This window comes from Rhagoletis pomonella, unplaced genomic scaffold (genome assembly GCF_013731165.1).
Source record: "Rhagoletis pomonella isolate Grant_MI unplaced genomic scaffold, Rhpom_1.0 Rhpom_scaffold_00005, whole genome shotgun sequence".
NCBI lineage: Eukaryota > Metazoa > Arthropoda > Insecta > Diptera > Tephritidae > Rhagoletis > Rhagoletis pomonella.
Window position 1 is genome coordinate 67,706,641 of NW_023458559.1, and position 20,307 is coordinate 67,726,947.

The window sequence follows — 20,307 nt, forward strand, 5'->3', positions numbered from 1 at the left end:
TAAAAAGACATGCCGGATTAATTGTGGAAATATTCTAAGTTTAATTTCTGGTGAATTTTTATTAAAATTTAAAAGAAATAACTATGGATCTTACACTCATAAATTTTATTATTTATTATTTTTTACAAATTAATATGAAGGTGTTGGTATCTTTCAACTGCTGGGATATTGAAAGTAAGCGAAATTGTAAAGCAACAACAGTGAACGATCTTCATTTTTACGACGCCTCGATATGGCAAATGGTGTTTTTATGAGAAGCTTTTTCATGGCAGACTTATACTCGGTGGTTTGGCATCGCCTGCCGAGAGGCAAGCGCTATTGAAAACAACTTTTTTGCACGTTCCTCTGACTAGCGATCGATTCTTTGTCCGACCGAGTGGAAGTACGCACCTCTAACCACTCAGCTACGAAGGCGGTGATCTGGATCATACTTGGTCTTAATACTTTTGGAATTTGTTTTTAGCCACGTCCCCGTTTTATAGTTCAAGCAAGAGGCCAACCGGCTTGGGGGACGCACATTTACAATTCCGGTTGTACGTCGGCTTCTGAGCTCTCAATCGCGATTTATTTTATGGTCTCCTGTAGCAGTGCCACTGGCCTCGCTGGTAATGGTTTGTTGACAGAGTTAACCCAGCAGAACAAAACCCAGCTTTACACCACTTAGCACCGGGCTAAAGGTGGTTTTTGCCAGCTCCATATTAGCAGTTCTGGATTTTTGTGACTTCGTCGCGGCATTATTGCCCTTCAGCGGGCTCTTGTTTTAACTTCCCTGTGGTCGCCGAAATCTTTTTGGTAATTTTGATAGCCTCTTCTTTAGACTGTCCTACCCTGCCACGTTTGAAATACATATATTGACTGCCTAGAATTTATATTAACTAAGGCAGAATTTGCCTCTGTGCACCAGTGTGGGGCCTCTGTTAGCCTGAAAGCTTCCGGGAAAATACTAATGGTGTCAGTGATCAATTTCGTATCCTTGAAAATATACAGGCTCTAGCCGTCAAGTCGATGCACCCGCTGAAAGTGCTGAAGTCTACAGATCTCTTGTGGGTGTGGAAAACGAGGCATGCATTTATCGGTGTACGATGGAGTTCGGACGATTTATGCGATAGAAATATCAGTTCAGTGGAGCGAACGAATAGTGGTATAGACAAAAGTCCGAGATCACTACCCAGACACACCCCTAAAAATTTACTGCTTCTACAGAGAGATGTCGAGATATGACAAGGAAGTTTTTGGAATCATTCACCTACAGGTTTTATAGGTCTCCCTTTTTGTCTGCCTGTTAATTTCATTTTAACGAGCTAGATGTTACAAGAATTTTACGTTTCGGAGTGTATGATTGGACTGAAAATGTAAAGTCACTGCGACCTAAAAGATATTTGTACGTAAGAAGGGTTCTTAATAGATGCATTTTTAATGAAGAGTAGTAACTCATGCCACAAACAATGCAGCCGCAATGGAATACTTATCTTCGTAAAGTTATGTTTGACGTATTGTTTGACGTATGTAAGTGACGTTTATTCAAGAAGAAGAAATGAGAGGCATAGAAACTTGAATGCGAAAAGCTTGAGATGCTGGCAGACAGGAATGCGGCTCGAAAATTCTGTCAGCAAATAAGACAGCAATCAAATAGAACCGAAGCCGGAAATCGGATAACAGGGGTCCAGAGTACACTTGAGATATGAAGGAAATACTTCTCAGTTCATTTGAATGGCCATACAGGTGACGATTTTGATAGAGAAGCACCCAAACCAGTGTATATAGACGAAGCTCACGCTCGCCACTCCACCAAGACGTGCTGAGAATAGCAATAAGGCGGCTTAAAAACAATGAGACTGCCGGAGACGATCGGTATCCCGGAAACACGTCAGTTGGCAAACAAGTTACTTCTGCCACCTTTTGGAAATCGGTCCTATGTATCACCGTTTTTAAGAACGCATATGGCCTAAGACGAGCTTTTGGTCTATTTAGTAAAGAAGTTGAGGTCCGTCCGCCTTGAATATTGTCTACAATGATTTCGATCCTTTGTAGCTCCAAACATCAAACCCGTAATTCGTTATCCTTTGAGCTTTTGTTAGTGACTAATCAGTTTTAAATTTTATTGCTAATTTCCTCCATATTTATTTGCAGCTCAAATGGTTTTCTATAAAATGGCAACTGATAACGCATTTTACATCGAGGCTATTAATATCAACAATTCTCAAGCCATTCAAGGCATACATTATCGTTTATGGGGTAAGAAGCCGACAATGGGAATTTTCATGGATCTAAATTGCGAGAGCAGTGAATCGCTCTTGGATATTGTGCGTACTGAATTAAGTGAAAATTATATAATTTTAAGAAATGCATAGTCATACATTGGTAATATTGGCTTGAATTTTTATTTTTTTCGATACTTCTGAACACAGGCTAGCAGAGAGCGACTCTTCAACGATCATTTCTTCTGGTTAATCTATGATAACATGGCCAATGTAACATACTTTCGGGCCCTCTTTACGCACATAAATCTCGCTGTTGATGCCGAATTAACCTATGCCAACTTGAATAGCATAGAAAGTGCCTCGAATAGCTCCAGTTTTAGCGCCTTTACACTGTACGATGTCTACAATAATGGCTACTATTATGGCGGTAAATTGAATATGACATTGGATCGTGAACTTTATTGCACTGAGAAGAGCTGTGAAGTAAATAGATATCTTTCAAAGCTACATTTACGCAGCAAATATGGTAATAGGAATCAGCTGCATGACATCACTTTGCGTTTGACTGTTGTGGTGCGTGTGGTCAGAGATGAAAGGGGAGTTGGCGAAAGTTTGTGAAGAAGTTAAATGTTTTAATCTTTTAAGGTCACCAAAGTGCCTTTAACCGCTACACCCGAGGAAATATTCACTTTTCTACGTTCCGTCAATGACACCAGTAAAGATGCTATACCACGCTTTGGTTACCAGGTGTTATCCATTTTAGTTGACTTCTTGGGTTGCAAGTAATTTTATTTTAATTATTTTATCTATTCTAAATACATATATGTGCATATATATTTTATAGATATGTGTATTAAAAATGGATCGTGGCTTGTTCGGATGCTTAAAACCTGAAAACGGCTTTGACCGATTTTAAAACATTTTTTTTTTTATTTGTTTGTTATAATACCCGGATGGTTTAAAAGGAAAAAAATTAAAGAGTTGCCACCTTTTTGAAATTTTCAGTTTAAATAAATTGATAAGATAAAGTAAATATTTTAATAGAGGTGTCAAAAGAAATAAATTTAAAAATGCCTACCACCGAAAATACTTTTGTGGGGAGTTCTCACCTTTTTGAAAATTTCAATTTTATTTAATGGATAGGATAAATTAAATATTACTATATGGGTATCAAAAAAAAAGGTTAGAAAAATTCAATTCAATTAGATTGGTAAAAGGAATGAAATGTTACAATATGGGTGTCAGATTAAAGAGGTTTAAAAATGGTTGCTGTCGAATCTATTTTTGAGGCGTGTTGACACTTGTTTGAAGAATTTAGCTCAATTAAATTGATAAGATAAGCTACATATCGTGAAAAGGTGCCAACTCCATTTTTTTGTAATTGTTCAGGAGACGCGGAGAATCGGTGTAGTTTCGCATTATCTGTCGTTCTGCATCAAAAACTAAGTTTTGAAAAAAATTGGACTTGGCACCATTTCGTCTTTAGGTAGCGATATGTGTGACAGTATGGGTATCAAAAGAAAGGTATTTAAATATTTTATTTCTTTTAGGTATTTTTTAGTTTTATCTTTATTATTTTTTCTTAACCTGTACTATACCCTCTAGGTCGAATCACACTTTCACCAATCGCTGGACAATCAATGAAACACATGGCGGTCTAATCGGCGCTTTGGCTGTACAGAGCGCCGATCTTATTTCCACACCATTCATTCCCACACCACCTCGCATGGAGTTCTTTACCATTATCGCGGAGACTTCATCATTTCGTTCGATCTGCCTCTTTCGTACGCCCCGCAACTCCGGTATACAAGGCGATGTGTTCTTGAAACCCTTCAACACCACCGTCTGGCTACTCTTCGGGTTGTTGCTGCTTTTGACAGCTGTTGTACTTTGGAGCATTTTCCGACTGGAACGGAAGCGCATGCACCAGCGTTATGTCGACTATATGCCCTCGATTTTGGCTACATTCCTCATTTCCTTTGGTTCGGCCTGCGCTCAGGGGAGCGAGATGGTGCCCGGTTCCATTGGTGGACGCATAGTTTTCTTAACATTGTATCTACTAACTTTTCTAATGTACAACTATTATACGTCCATTGTTGTTTCGTCGTTGCTTGGCTCGCCGGTGAAGTCTGATATCAAAACAATGGGCCAGCTGGCAGATAGTCCACTAGAAGTGGGACTCGACCCTTTGCCATTCACGCTAACCTATTTGAATGTGAGGGATAGCGATGGTTATCAATAAGTTCTAAAACTATTTTGTTTTATCCCTTTAGAATTCTCCGCTACCAGAAGTACGGCGCTTCAAACGCAAAATCGACTCCGCACCCAATCCGCAGGCCATTTGGATGCCCTTGAAGGACGGAATACTGCGCGTACGCGATCAACCTGGCTTTGTTTTCGGATTTGAGGCCTCAACCGGCTATTTGCTGGTCAAACGCTACTACAAGCCATATGAAATCTGCGATTTGAATGAGATACTATTTCGTCCGGAGAAAAGTTTGTTTAGTGCGGTACATAAGAACTCAAGCTTCAAGGAGTTGACCAAACAAAGGTAAATGATTTAAGTTTGTGAAGTGATTAAAGCTTTCAACACAAAACCGAATTTTTACTCAAATAAAAATTCTTCTTCTTCAGAATTTTTCGCATCTTGGAGACTGGCGTTTCCCTAAAGTTGCATCGCTATTGGGTTCAATCGTCACTGGAGTGTTTCGATAGCAATTTCATAGTTGAAGTTGGCATGGAATATATGGCACCACTCTTTATGCTGTTGTTGTGTACTTACTTTTTGGTACTCTTCATATTGTTGTTGGAAATTCTGCATAAGAAATATTGGGTAGATCGCAAAATGAGATTGGAGAATATTATCTTTGGTGATAATTGGCATAATGAGTAAACTGGAATTGAAAAATGGGCACTCAAACTTTTTTCAGAATTTTCCCAAATTATGAAGTAATCTGCAAAACGTTTAAAAACAAATTATCATCGCACTATATTATAATTCTGTTTTCACTCTGTAGTTTGCTCTTTGTAGTGATAGCAAAATAAATGCATTAAATAGTCTGCAAATGTTATTTTTATCTGCAGTTGTATCATATCTCCAATAGGCGCAGACACTTAATATAGGATTTTGAAAATGACCATGGACCACAGCACGCGTTTTAGACTTATAGCACTTAGTCCTTCCTCTTGTAGTTGGATAAGAACTCTTTTTTGTCTCATCGGGACTCCTATACCTTGGAAACCATGGACAAAGCTGAGCATTCAAAGGCGGTGATTATACCCAGCTACTTTGATTTCTCGGGTTTTTTTTTCAATTAATGACAGCGTCATTAGTCAATTTCGAAACTTTATCGGGACCAAAGAACCAGTCAAAGCTGTTAGCCAAGTTCTTGGCTGATATTAGGCAGCGTTTGAACCAAAGCAAGAAAACTATGTAGCTCTATCAGACATAAGGAATGGAGAACAGCCCCAGCGAAAAGACTGACTTTGTTCCAGCTACCCGCAGGCTAGTCTCCAAGATTTTACTGCCTACAGGCAAGCGCTCACTTTCGTCGAATTTTAAGTTATTGCGAAAAATCTATGTATGTATAAACTATAATATACTTAGTTTCAGTCAGCTAGACATATATCATTGATTCACTGTCAATGACACAAGCCAGGTACAGATCATATATCAGCCTCAGAGACACCTTCAAGTAAGTGTTAAGATATGGTTTTGAGAGGCCTAGAGCCTTGGAAAGGTAGCGTCGTTTCGGGACATTAAACTTCCTCAACGAATGACATATACACACCGGGTTAGATTAAGTTGTATTTACTATCTTCATAAGTTCCAGATGGAGGCACATTTACATAAAAATAGAACCTTTTGCATATGGCTATATTTAGGAGCTTGAACAGACAAAGAGAAGTCACCCATTCCTACATCTCCAGCACTGTATAAATGACACAGCTTCAGATAGTTTGTTTAAAGTGAAATATAGGGGACGTACTGATCAAGTCCGGGATCAATATATCGTCAGTTTTAGAGCCCAAAAGGGTTTGGACTTAGACTCGGCGGAAGGTGAAGGGCACAGGTGCTTGAATCGGCTTCTCCAATGTTCTAAAAGGCAAACGATAAGTAACTCACAGTTTGCACAATGTGCCGAACTAATCTCTTCCGTACAGACTTGGTTTTAACTCATATTTATTTCCATGATTAATAATAAAGGGAAGCGTCTATCGCAGTACTACCGATCGCGCGGTAAGAATGTTAAAAGTGGAAGTCAAGGGTACATATGTATACCAAACGAAGGCACAAACCTGCCCAAACATCCTTTGACATGTACCCTGCTATCCTTCAATTAGATTATTTTATGAAAAGGATTTGCAGCTCAGCAGACAACCCTCATCCTTTGGCTCAAAACATGTTACCCCGATAGACCTCTAAGATCCACCTTAAATAACCAGTAGTTTCCATTCTACCGCTGCACTAACAACAGAATACAGAAAAAAATACTCTCACAACCATTTCGTTGCCTATCACTGTTCATTTGATATCAAGGACTTTTTTAAGAAGTTGTGCGGCGATGATTGGTGCACTGATTGATCAAAATTTGAAGATGGAAAAACTATAGTTGGTACATCTTCACCGAATTTTAAACAAATGAGCAACTATCCCAGCATTTTCCAATCAGAGATTCATGTAAAACAATAGGCATACTTACATTCCAAAAACTTGTGCATTATGTTGGTCAGTCAGGCTACTTTGGTAGCGCTTAAGTCCCTCATAATAATATCAAAACTGGTAAGCGACTACTTCAAAATCCTAAAAGCTCTTGGAACCAAGGAAACAGTATGAGGCATAAGGGCTATGATGGTATAGTATTACATGGCCCTGAATACTTTTATGGTGCCTCTAAAGCACCCACAAGAGAGGTCATAAACAAGTGCGTGGGCAAAAAATTCCACTTGGCTAGAGTGAATGTGCAGCGCGAAGACAAACTGAGCGCTTTATGTGCCCATAAAAAGAAGCTCCAAAAGAGCTTATAAATTTAGGCCGGAAGGACCTTCGAACTCTCAGTGGGTACTTCACGTTACATTGCTCCATGCATTAATACCTCAGTAAAATATAAAATATTTCAGACAAAAGCGTCTATCGTTTCTACGAGCTGGATGAGGAAACGTCAGAACACATTCTCTATGAATGTGTTGCTCTCGCTAGCCGCAGACTCGCTCACGTAGTTGGTATAGCACTTAATGCATTCGAAATATGAAACAAAAAACCCACGGATGTGCTACTCTACTTACAATATCGCGGTATATATGATCAATTATAATAAATAATAATAATAATAATAATAATAACAATGCTTCTCAACAAAGTTAGCGATCGTCCGCAATTCAAAACATATAGTTTTTAAATCGAAAATACATTCATAGATATAGTACTTAATTTGCGAGTTCTATACTTGACACCCTGTATTTATTGTTTCATTTTAACTAGTTAAAAGTCAAGCTGTCAACGCATTTTTGAAATGTTAATAGGCTGACCGACAATAAAATTTCTTCGAATTGCGTATACGCCGTGGCCTGCCGTGTAAATACAAGTTTTTCATTCTGGTGATTGTTAAACGCTCTATTGCAACATGAAAGGAATGTTTAAGGTAGGTATAAATAAATAAGCAACAGACTTGACAATAAACTGATGACATAAATAAACGTTAAGGTTAGCCGATATTCTTTGACAGAAAGAAATATTTCGACGTTGCATTTCTAATTGCTGGAAATATTTTATTTTTTAGTGGAACTAGTGCAACAAAAATTGTTGGTCATCAATCTTCTAATTTCTTTAAGTCATATTTATCTCTGTATATATGTATTTTTAACACTGCTTCTGGCTAGGCAGAAATTAGCTGAGCTATCTGGTCGTTGCTTTTCGACCTTTTTATTTCAGAGGAGGAAGCATCGCAAGCCTCAACCCCAAAAAGGTTAGTGTGAGACTTTAATCCACTAAACCTCACGCCCTTTACCACCGTCAAGTATTTCGTCGGGAGGCAGTTTGAGCAATAAGCTCGACCTCCGTTGCTGCCCACATGATATCATCCACTGTTTATTTTGATCTGATGTTAAACCAACCCAGCCATATTTATTGTCCTACTAAGAAGTTCGTACCTAAGTTTAGTGTAGTCGGCAAATAGCAAATAAATGCAACTTGTTCGATTTTTAGAGGTTCGCCCTCTTAATGCCATAACTTCACAAGAAAACGCCCTATACATACATATATAGCCTGTTGTGCCTCAACTGTGGCGACTGCTAATTTAGGTTGCGTCGGAGGTATTTTATTACTTTGGCAGACAAATGGCAAATATCGCTCCATGCATGAAAAATGCATGTCGTCTTCGATGACGGTCCGCACTGCTCGCAATAAGGGTTTTGCACATGTCCAAAGCAGCCGTGTATACTGATGAGCCAAGTGCTGATTTTTGGTAATCTAAATGGTAGACTTCAAAAAAACCAAGCCAGCTAAGATGAACAAAAGCACATTATAAGAAACGGCCTGATGAAAAAAATCAAAAGAATGAGAGTCAGTACTCCCTCAAAGTTAACTAGTTCATTGTGGTTTAAAATTGTCTAATTTTTTTGCTAAATAAGTATAATAAAATAACTATCATGTATAACGCGTAATAAAGATATCAATTACTGTCAGAGTAAATAACGTAATGTAAACATTGCCATTTGCTATGACTTTAAAGCCCATTTAATTGCCATTGATTGAGTGATTATGCGTTTTATTTGCGTAAGTACAATCATTACATTTAACCTTGAGGAATAAGCAAAAGGAGTACATATATATATATATATATACAAGCCTTTTCGTGCTTCCAGGCTAATATAAATACACTTGCCTTTAGACATAGTTTTAAAATAAATCAAAGTTTTACCAGTGGATTTTTATTACAATAATGAATCAATTGTTATTCAATTTTATTTTACATCATTTCTGGAATGCAAATATTAATGCAATTGTATTTTTCAATTGTTGGAGTTTGCAAAGTGAGTAAAATTAAGCACTTATACATAGATACTCTGTTCCGGAAAAAATACCAATCCGAACCCTTGAAAGACTTGAGGAATGCCATGAAAAATTTCTAATTCTATTGAAATGTTAGGAACTGTAGTAAACGCTCGATGGAATTTCACATACCGACTGCTGAGTGGAAGATCGACCTATCACGGCAGCCAGTTCGAAAACTTCCTATCTGAAAAAACTTTTCAAGAACGCCCTATTTCAGAATTGTATAGAAAAACATCCTATCTCTGAATTCGGTTCAAAAATGCTCTATCTAACTTCCAAATGTATTGAAAATGTGCTGTGTGTGATGCGCTTTTGAATCGGCAGCTGAGATATGGCGTTTTTGAAACGAATTCTGAAATAGGGCGTTCTTGAAAAGTTTTTTGAGATAGGACGTTTTCGAATTGGCTGCCGAGATAGGTTGATCTTCCACTCAGCAGTCGATATGTAGAACAATAAAATTTTGTTTTTTGTTTCTACTTTGTCGTAATAACTAAATATTTGTACTCGTATTAGGAATATTATTGAGATTTATGCCGCTAGCTATTGGTTTTTGGGAAATTTTGTAAAAATCAAGAAAGACTTAGCCGTAGAAATTACGAGTTTATGTATGTAGACCAAATGAAATCAAAAGCGGCCTTTCTCGATCTAAAAGTAACCGCGCTGGCCTAAGCATACCGCGTAAACACTTGTCCCAGCCAACCAGCGGCACTCCGCAAGTTGCATAATTAGGACCCGAAAAGGCGGCTTTACGGTTTCTTAAAATGCCCTTATTTTATTTATACTACTGATATTATAAATGTGAAAGTTTGTGAGTGGGCGAGTTTGTGAGTATGTTTGTTGCTCTTTCACGCTTAAACGGCTAAACGGATTTGAATGAAATTTGGCACACAGATAGGTCATAACCTGGGATAGCATAAAGGATATTTATTAAAGAGAGTTGCCATCTTTTTCAAAGGTTAAAAAAATAAATTAATAAGTTAAATAAAATATTGTAGCAAAGTGGTTGTCCAAATAAAGGGGTTTAAGAACAATTTTTTTTACGAAGATATTCTTTAAAAAGGTTGCCTTCTTTTTAGACGTTTTTAATATGGACGTTACATAAGGGAGATTTTTCAGGAATATTGGATTATTTTTTTGCGACCTTTCGATCGCTTTTAAGAGCACACTTATTTCTTCAATTAAATTATATTTAATTAAATTTTTTTCGGTCTATGGCATTGACAATATTACGGAATACATATGTAGGTACCACGAAAAAAATACGACTTCAGTTCATTCCATAATTGTAGTGCACTATTTCGACTATTTATACGGAAGCAGGTGGAAAAAGGTCATGGTGACATTTGATTAAAAAAAAAACCGGTTGCGCTTAGAGAGGGAAAAGTAAAAGTCATAAATACAAAGTTTCATATCATTGGCAGAAAAGAGAGTATTTACACCTATGTAATTTTTAAATACAATCTTTAGTTTCTGAGAGTGGAATGCAGGAAACAAGAATAACTCAAAATTCCATCACATTTAATGACTGGGACCACATTTTTTATGAGTTTTGGACGTTATAGTGATCCAATCCTTCCCATATTTTATATTTGGGGTTTTACAATAAAAGAGAGAGTACAACCAAAATTTCATTGAAATCGGATGAAATTTAATTTTTCCGCCCATATAAGTGGAGGGCGTGGCAGTTATTCCATCTTTACCAAATTTCATAATTCCTTATTCCTAAGTCAAATTAGAGTACATGTCAAGTTTCAGCGAAATCGGTGCAGGTTAACTATTATTTCCGCCTGCCTCCATATATGTATGTAGTCGAAACACTGTGGAGCGCCCCCAAAAACGCTTCTTCGCGGAGCTGCTGTGGGAGTCCCTTTTCACTCCATATTTGCAGCACTCCGCATTTGGCTGGCTGGGATGTAATTCTGTCGAGGAGATGTGGTGGGTGATCCAAAAAATAGTAGCCATAACTTCTGCCGCTTAGACTTTGAAATGCTCGTGGAGTTCTTCTATATATAAAAGAAATTTGAAATTTTATACTGATTTGTTTTTGCAAATAACTTTTCCAGCCCAGCAACATTTTATTCATATGACTAACGAGAGAATGTGGTATACGCGCTTTGTAAATATCGAATCAATGGATTTATTTGGTGATTTTGAACATCGCTATTTGCTGCATAGCCGATCCATTTTGGGAGCCTACTTAGATATGAACTGTAATAAATCGGACGCCGTAATGAACACAGTAAGTTTCAGCCCCCAAAAAAATCCTAAGGTAATTCATAATAAGAAATTTGCACGTCAAAATAAGCAACTCTTGGTCGCTTAGTATTCTCCTCGATACCCGTTTACCATGCACTCCAGCCCATGGAGAGGACACTGATTATATAACTGGATTACTGCACCTCCTTGACTGATCTGTTGGTTTATACACCTTTTCGACCCATCCTTAATTCCCATTATAGGTTTAAGCACGTTTGACATCTACGCCTGAGGGCTTAAAGTTTTTTCTCGGCCTACTCAAGATAAATGTTTCTTTTTTTACGCTCTTCAGCTTAGCCGCTGGAGTCTCTATAATCAGCACTATAACTGGTTGCTCTACGATCGTACAGCTGATATGCACAACTTCAAACGCCTCTTTGTGAATGCCAGCCTCTCTGTAGATGCAGAGCTCACTTATGTCAGACTGAAGCCAGCTCTTATGGACGCCAATACTGTTACGAATACAACCTGCTATATAACTTATGATGTCTATAACAATGGCTACGCCTTAGGTGGTAAACTGAATGTAACTGTTGATCGCGAGATTCAATGCAATTTGCAGGATTGCCATGTGCGGCGTTATCTTTCAGATTTGCATTTGCGATCGAAATATAGCAATCGACTTCGGTTGCACGATATAACAATGCGGGTGTCGACTGTGGTAAGTAGGCTGAGCAGAGAGGAGAAGAGTTAGGTAAGTAAATACTGGATATTTGGTATTTTTTCAGGTCACTAAAAGGCCACTCAGTTTACCACCGCCTCTACTCTTGGAGTTTCTAAACTCAGAAAACAATACGGAAATCGATGCAATCTCGCGTTTTGGCTTCAGAGTGTTGTTGATCTTCAAGGATCTCTTCGGTTGCAAGTAAGTAAAGTTTAAGGTAGATAAAGTAATTTATAAGAGTTTCGAACTTTTTAAAAGGTAAAGTCAATCAAATTGGGGTGACATATTTTTATGATATTGATATCGAATAAAAACTTTAATTCAAAAATAAATTGAAATAGCGATGCCACGTATTTTAATAAAATTTAAGTGAATAAAATGTGTAATAGAGGCGTAATATTTTGGTATGGCATCAAAAAAGTCTAAATTTGTTTCAAAACAATTAAATAAAAAAAAACATCAATAGGGTTGCCATATACGCACATATAAAAGTTTAAAAAATGTTTAATTTAAATGATGTGAGACATTTCACTATGGATATTTGAGAAAATTAATTTAAAACACTTTGTTTTAAAAGTACATACTTTTAAACAGAGTTGCCACCTACGTATGTACATACATATGTATGAGCAAACAAAATTAAAACGAATTCAATTGATGAGTTAAAAAAAAAATATGGCAAAATTAATATAAGTGAAAACTTAATTAAAATGCAAAATTTTGTTAAGGGGTTGCCACCTTTAAAAGATAAAAATATGATAACAAGTTAATGATGGCAACAAAAACGAATTGGCTTGTAAAAAATTTAAATAAATACAAAATGCCGTAGTAGGGTTTCCACTTTTGTACATTAAGGTGGTCCACAAAATTGTTTTCCGAGATAGGCTTCGGAGCGCCTTCCAAAATTTTTCCTCTTGCCGAAATAGGTGCTGACACTAAACTTTACGCCTCTAAGTATAAATGTAGAGGACGCTCATGAAATTTTCATATTTTGCTCTTGAAGTATTTTGTACACAAATTATCAAAAAAAAACAATTGCCTAAGCAACCTAAGAGTATTTCAAATTTAGATTAGCTGAAAAAAATATAACACGCTTCAGTTTTCATTGCTACAGTAGCTTTTTATAAAAAATCGCCAATATTTTTGTCAGTTTCAAAGGGATGCAGTGGCGCATTTCAAGGTCCCCTGAATTGGTTACAGTAGCAAATTAAAAGTTCGTATAGATGTTACAAATACCAGAGGAAAAACCTGAGAGGGTGCCCCGATTTCTACGATGACAGTTTTTCTCCCATACAAAACTTGAACCACTCTAATGTACATATTTAAGTAAATAATATATTCTAATTAAATATATATTTCCACTGTTTTCACTGCAGCAAAGTTCGCCTTATTTTATCTTTTCTCCTGCCATTTACCTTTTTTCTCTCCTCTTTTTCTCTCCCTCTCTCATTTACAACAGCATGGAGCACACCTTTCGCGACCGCTGGAGCATGAATGAAACGCATGGTGGCATAATAGGTGACATGATCACCAAGGACGCCGACTTTGTATCCTCACCTTTCCTCAGCACTAAGCCGCGTCAGAAGTATCTCTCGCTTATGGCCGTAACAGGTGCTTATCGACAACTTTGTCTCTTTCGCACACCACGCAGTACCAGCATTAGAGGTGAAGCCTTTCTACAACCTTTCGACACCTCGGTATGGGTTGTTTTCAGCATCATACTGGGTTTACTGGCGATTTTTCTTTGGCGTACCTTTGCTTTGGAGTCACGCAATTTCCGTCAACGTATGCCTTATGAACCTTCACTATTGGCGACCACCCTACTGGCTTTCGGTTCGGCCTGTTATCAGGGTAGCAATATTGTGCCCTTTTCGTTGGGTGGGCGATTGGCCTATTTTTCACTCTATTTTGCAACGTTTATTATGTATAATTATTATACATCAACTTTGCTTTCAACGCTGCTCGGTACGCCGGTAAAGTCTGATATCAAGACGCTCGGTCAGTTAGCTGATAGTTCCTTGGAGGTTGGACTGGATCCATTGCCCTTTACTTTTGTGTACTTGAATGTTCGTAGACTTCTTACGCACTGAGTTACTCTCGTTAATAACAATTTTTTCTTTAATTACCAGGCCTCTCAATTGCCCGAAGTACGTCGTTTTGTCTATCGTAAAATCGCGTCCAAGCCGCATCCCGAAAAGGTTTGGATTCCTGTGGAAGAAGGTATTTTACGCGTGCGCGACGATCCCGGCTTTGTTTACGTACTCGAAACTTCGACAAGTTACCCGTTTTTGGAACGGAGTTTCTTACCCCATGAGATTTGTGATTTGAACGAGGTTTTGCTACGTCCAGATCGCGGTTTGTTTACTCAGCTGCACAAAAATTCAACCTATAAGGAATTGACACGCTTGAGGTATCATTTTCATTTTGAGTGTGGTGAATTTATAAAACTTCGTATTTTTCTTTTCCTTTAGGGTATCTCGCATGATGGAGACAGGCGTTTGGCGCAAACATCGTCGCTATTGGGTTAAGGAAAAGCTAAATTGCGTGCCAGGCAATTATCTCTTCGCTGTTGGCATGCAGTACACGGCTCCACTATTTCTAATGCTACTTTTCTCATTTGCACTATGTTTAGTGCTATTAGTATTGGAGTTAGGTATTAAATATTTGTTGGATCATCAGCGTCATAATACGATTGGTTTTTGGAGGAGTACTTTGGCAGAAGGATTTATAGAGTGAATTCAATGTGAAGACGAAGGTGTAAAAGCTGGTTTCTGTAAATCGATAGTACTTGTTTTACGAAATACTCTAAAAAGATATTTAATTACAATATTAAAGTAGGACATGACTTTATTTATAATGCGCACATGAGCGATTCCACGTGAAGTGATCAAAGTAAATTGTTTCTCCTATTCCACCTAAACTGCAAGCATTAGTGGTACTGATAGATGGCATTTTTGGCAAAATATTTTTCGAGAGGGAGGGGTGTAAGTTTGTAAGTTTTTTTTTCTTAATAAATAAAATGAAATGAGAATAACTATATTAAAAAAATTAATATCAGCTTCGATAGATTTTTTCATGCCCTTTCGATTGGTAGTATGAATTTTTTGAAAGGAAATTTTAGTGCCCTAAAAAAATTTAGGTGAAAAATAAATTTGAATTTTTTGGGTGACGTGAACGCTTTTTTAAGGATAGCTGAGTTTTTTTTTTTGCTAAAAAGACATATAGATGAAAAAGTGGGCCAACAATGTTTATTTAAGCTTAGAAAATTGGAGTTTTGTACTGGGAGTAGCGTTGCGTACTACCGCGGGAACTATGTATGGCTACTGGTAGCGTTAAATAGGTTGCAACGGTCTGTCCAGTAAAAAGCTCTATATTTCTAAGCTTAAATATTGTAGGCCCACTTTTCCATCTTTTTGTCTTTATATAATAAAAAACCTCATCTTTCGTTGAAAAAAATTTATAAAAGACAAGCTTTTATTAGTGGTTAATAAAAAATAGCGACCCCGCCCCACCCAACGGCAAAATTTTTTGTGAAGTTATTTCTTTCCTTTTAATTAATATACGTTCAAAATATGAAACGAATTGGACCATAAATACGGCTTTCCCAAATATCTGGACTCCTGCGCCACCTACCGGGTATATTTATAATCGAAATATGAACCATATCGGTCCATATATACGGGGTTTTCAAATATCTCGACACCCGCGCCACCTAGCGGATTAATTTTTCTTTCACATTGCATTGTCATCGGGGTCTGGGCTCTGTTTAAAGCTTCAAGTCTCTAGCTTATCGGGAAGTTAGTTAAAAATTGATTCCAATATTTGATTACACACAGGTGAAACATAATAAAAGCTTGTAAAAACATAATAAAAGTTTTTAAAAAATAAAAATCATGTCTTTCACTCAAAAAACTCAAATTTATTTTCCACTTTTTAATTTAATCACTTCACGTGTGAGATATAGACGTGTTTCTCATTAATAAAAATAAGCCCTAAGACAAAAAAAGCAAGATCTCTTCACTTTATCTAGATCTTTATGGTAAACTACAGGCAGGCCAAAGTGCAGTCAGACAAAATGCTCTGGCTAATTGGAGTGCCTTTACTTCTATTCTAACATACATATTTACATACCAGACAATGATAATGTGGATGAATTGCTGCAAGAGATGGTATATTCGCCCCCATTCGATGTCTTGGAATTGTTTAGGCATGCCGCTGGCTACCTGCAAGCTCATTCTAAAGGATCTTACTGGACAAGTCTTACCACTTGCAACAAGCTGAAACTCATTTGACCGAAATGGAATGTCAAGCGGTCGAAAAGTCTCCCATGCTACGTAGAAGGAACTTAGCCATAACCATTGTTCTGCTAACCGGTCATGTTGCCATTGGAAGGCACACAGAAGATTGGGGCTTCCTATTACGACTTCTGCAGAAATGAAGAAGAGTCAGAAACCTTGCGGCATCTGTTATGCGAATGCCCATATCTGTGATAGAAGAAGAAAGTTCATGGATTCAGAATTTTTCGACAGAGCTAAGGCGGGCATACGACAACTATTCGGTTTCACAGACTAAACACGATGATTTGAATATATACATAGGTTTGATATCACAACGGGCTCATAATTACGGACCTAGGAGTGTTGGTGGGTTCACTGGCAGCCACCTCAAATTACCCCAGCCTAACCATACTTACCATGCTTTTCTTTGGAATTATGTTTAACGTGGCGGATCCCTAACCCAGCGCACGATCAGCAGCTGGAGAGTGTTTTGAGTACACGTTTCTGTAGCGTGCCACTCCACGACAGATGCCCACTTCCAGCTGCACCTGATTGCCCATATTTATTATATAAATGAAGCTAAAAATTCTTTAAGTCACTGGGATAACCGAAAGTCGGTTAAAGAATTAATATACGCTTTTTATCGTTTATACACTTAAATGGGAATGTATGTATGTACTTCAGTATATAATTCTACACGAAGGTAAAAAGGACATTTTTGCTTCTGAAATTTTAAATGCAAAGTGCATGTAAAAATATACCATAAAACCACTGAACCAGTTTAGTTTTCTGTTGTTGAAATTAACATTAATTTGATTTTTAATGTCTTTTATTTATTTTTTGTTAGAAATTTCACAACGGTATCAAAAGTAGGAGGTTATCAACACCATAAAAAGTATAAAATCGCGTGCATAGTTGGGAAATACACACGTATATGAGTGTAAGTGTACATTGATAGATCATCAACTAGATATTGCCAAAATTAATGATGTAAATTACCAAAAGAACTACAAACATATGTATGTTTGTACGTACATACCTTCAATATTTTCATTTTATCACATATCAAAATTTTTGCTTAAGTTAACATTTTCCTCTCTATAAAGGGCTTTATTTAAATACTTTCACTTTCCCAGCCATGTTCTGTTGTAATGTATTTAGTTTGTGAGTTCTAAATCTGTTTGCCGAGCAGCGGAAATGTATACATTTGAACTTGAATTTGCATTTGCATTTGTCAAGTGCCTGCAGCCCTGCAAGCTGCGGTAAGGATTTAAAGGTGCTGAAATTGTTATCCCTACGAGCGCCGGTATCAAAGAGGTGAGTGGGTGCGAAAGATAAAAGCAGAAATGCAGATTGGTTATGCATATGAGGTGATACAAAGGAGGGGGCAGAAAATCGCTGCAGATATGCGACAAGCTGCCTAAGGTGTTTTAAGTCAGGAAGCAAAAAAGGGTAAGCACCATTGAATGTGCATAATGTTTTTTCAGTTTACATGTATATATGTACGTACATTTGAGTATTCTTTTGTGGCATTTTAGCTGCGAAAAGGTAACGGCAACTTTTTTATTTGTTCTTGATATTTTTGTGTTAAACAAAATTGTAACATTTGAATGTTAGATGGTTAAACCTGGGCCTCGCAGAGGCAGGGAAGCTGAGAAGGGAGTGCTGAGATGATTCCACCTCATCGTACTTTAGATAGCTGTGGCACATCGGGTCCGCAGCAATGTTAAGACGTACCGCATGAATTCGTATTGAGCACTGCCCAGTCAGAACTCCCACGAAAGCTGAGAGTTGTTGCTGTGTAAGCTGGAGAAGTTTCCTAGACCGCCCACGATCAACTAACGGCCAAAATAACCTTGCAACTTTGCTTGGTGATGACTTCTAAGATGTCCCGCCTGGCCAGATTATCGGTACAGAAGTTTCCTGCAATTTCGCTGTGCCCCGAAACACAAATCAGTCTGTTGCGCAAGTTATTCGATGCAAGTTAATAGATGCAGTCCCGGACAAGTTTTGATTTTACCTTTAGCTATCCGCAGGCTCTTATCAACGCTTGGCTGTCAGAGTAGATATTCATACGTATATCTCTCTTGACGGTATTACACAAGTTCGCAACCGATCGGCTGCTTCTTTAATGGCAGCTTCTTAGGGCAGCGAAGTGCCCTACTAATGCCTTTAGGACCAGTGTGATCTGAATATACAAATGGCCTAAGAAAAAGTGAGCGTCGAGAACTCTCGAGGCACATAAACGTTTTTAGTTCACTTCTGATGAGCATGCAAGTTCTTCATGTACCTACTTGCCTCTGCGCCATCAGCTTATACCTCATCGTCCTGATCCCAGAGATCCGGATCCCAAAGAGCAGTAGCTCAGTCACGGACTACATCGATTCCAGCTTGCTCAAGGTGGAGAACTGGCCCTAAAGACGAAATGTTTTGTGACGCTTAGCTTTTAATTGTAAAGCGCATGTTTTGAGATTCTAAAACGGTTCGACAGATTTATGTTAATTGATATTCCTAATTTGTATACCATTTCTACGAAAAATTGTTTTTCCTCATATAAAATACATGCAAATTTTGAGCGCTTTAAGCGACCTCTAAAAATTTTTTTATTTAAAAAAAAACAGGGGTATAATTTTTTCGATATAGAACAAATTCTGACTTTGCTTTTTCACAGGCATTTTTGGACCACCCTAATGTGCATATGTACATACATATGTATTAAAAGAATTCTCTAAGTACGAATTTAGCCGCGAATATTAGCTCTGCGGTGTTTTATTCTCATAGCACATACTATGTAAACGTCAGTTGTTTGTACCTGCATATGTACTTACTTGCACTTATAATTTTATAACACCAGCTAATAAAATGCTAACTCTGATTATCGCAACTGCATAAGCCTGCTATGAACGCATACTCATATCAAAAGCGGTTATTTTTTTGTTTTTCCAATTCATTTAATCTACTAGGTATTTAGTAGAGAGTAAATATACTTATAATATATGTTTGTATTAAAAATGCTGTTTTAACAACTGCAATTAAGAAAAGTATAAGAGTACATATTTACGTACAGAATATATACTAATAACTACCCTCAGAGAAATTCATATCCTCCGATGCGTACCCTTATAACGGTGCTAGATTTTCCCAAACATCTTTTGCTGCGTATTAGTTTAACTGAGGTATCAAAAGAATAATTTCCCAAGCAGTTCATTTGGCTAAAGCGCCAAAGGTCAATTTAAAATGTATATAGAAAGCTTCAGAAAGCTGCTCCGCGTCTGACTGACTGATCAAGTGCAATCACAATTAAAACATATTCTACGGAAGAAGCTTTAAAAATTTCTATAGATTTTATGAGGAAGCGCTAGAGTAAAAGCTTTCTCTGATCATAACTACTCTAGCGCAATCACGAGCAAAACATACCGCTGAAGATAATCTTTTAAAGCTTTGTGTCGATTTTTTTATCAGCTATGAAAGTAGACCAGAGAAGGCTTTATATACAATTTACTGAAAGCTTTAAAAAGCTTTTCCCGCGTAAAATTTTTTGGTCGTGACTGTTTCATAGCAATATGCACATAGTAGAAGCACTCCCTCTGGTTATCGCTGATTTAATGGGACTGTCTGTAACTGTATCGACTACAATGGTGAGGATACCGCTTTTGCCTGCTTGCTGAGCTTTTGTAAGCTTTTTATATGCTTTCCATGCTCATTACCGATCTACATCCTAGACCAGCGATGGGCAGAAAGAGCTTTTACTCTACTCGTGCCTATACAAAATGTACAGAAAGTTTAAGAGAGCTTTGCCCGCAGTGCAGGGCAGTGCCCATCAGTGTCCACTGTTTATAAAGTGGGGTGATTCCC

General features: G+C 37.6%; 1 protein-coding gene across 1 annotated transcript; it reads left to right on the top strand.

Moving 5' to 3' along the window:
• The first annotated feature begins 2,266 nt into the window (after positions 1 to 2,266).
• On the top strand, positions 2,267 to 14,911 carry LOC118740194 (ionotropic receptor 75a-like). Its single transcript, XM_036471691.1, has 14 exons — positions 2,267 to 2,303; positions 2,409 to 2,774; positions 2,847 to 2,983; positions 3,807 to 4,416; positions 4,475 to 4,752; positions 4,836 to 5,090; positions 5,132 to 5,150; positions 9,125 to 9,233; positions 11,319 to 11,494; positions 11,804 to 12,172; positions 12,240 to 12,376; positions 13,635 to 14,241; positions 14,305 to 14,585; positions 14,647 to 14,911. Exons 2-14 carry the CDS (start codon positions 2,463 to 2,465, stop codon positions 14,909 to 14,911), a joined length of 3,555 nt encoding a protein of 1,184 aa, XP_036327584.1. The 5' UTR covers positions 2,267 to 2,303; positions 2,409 to 2,462.
• Positions 14,912 to 20,307: the final 5,396 nt, after the last annotated feature.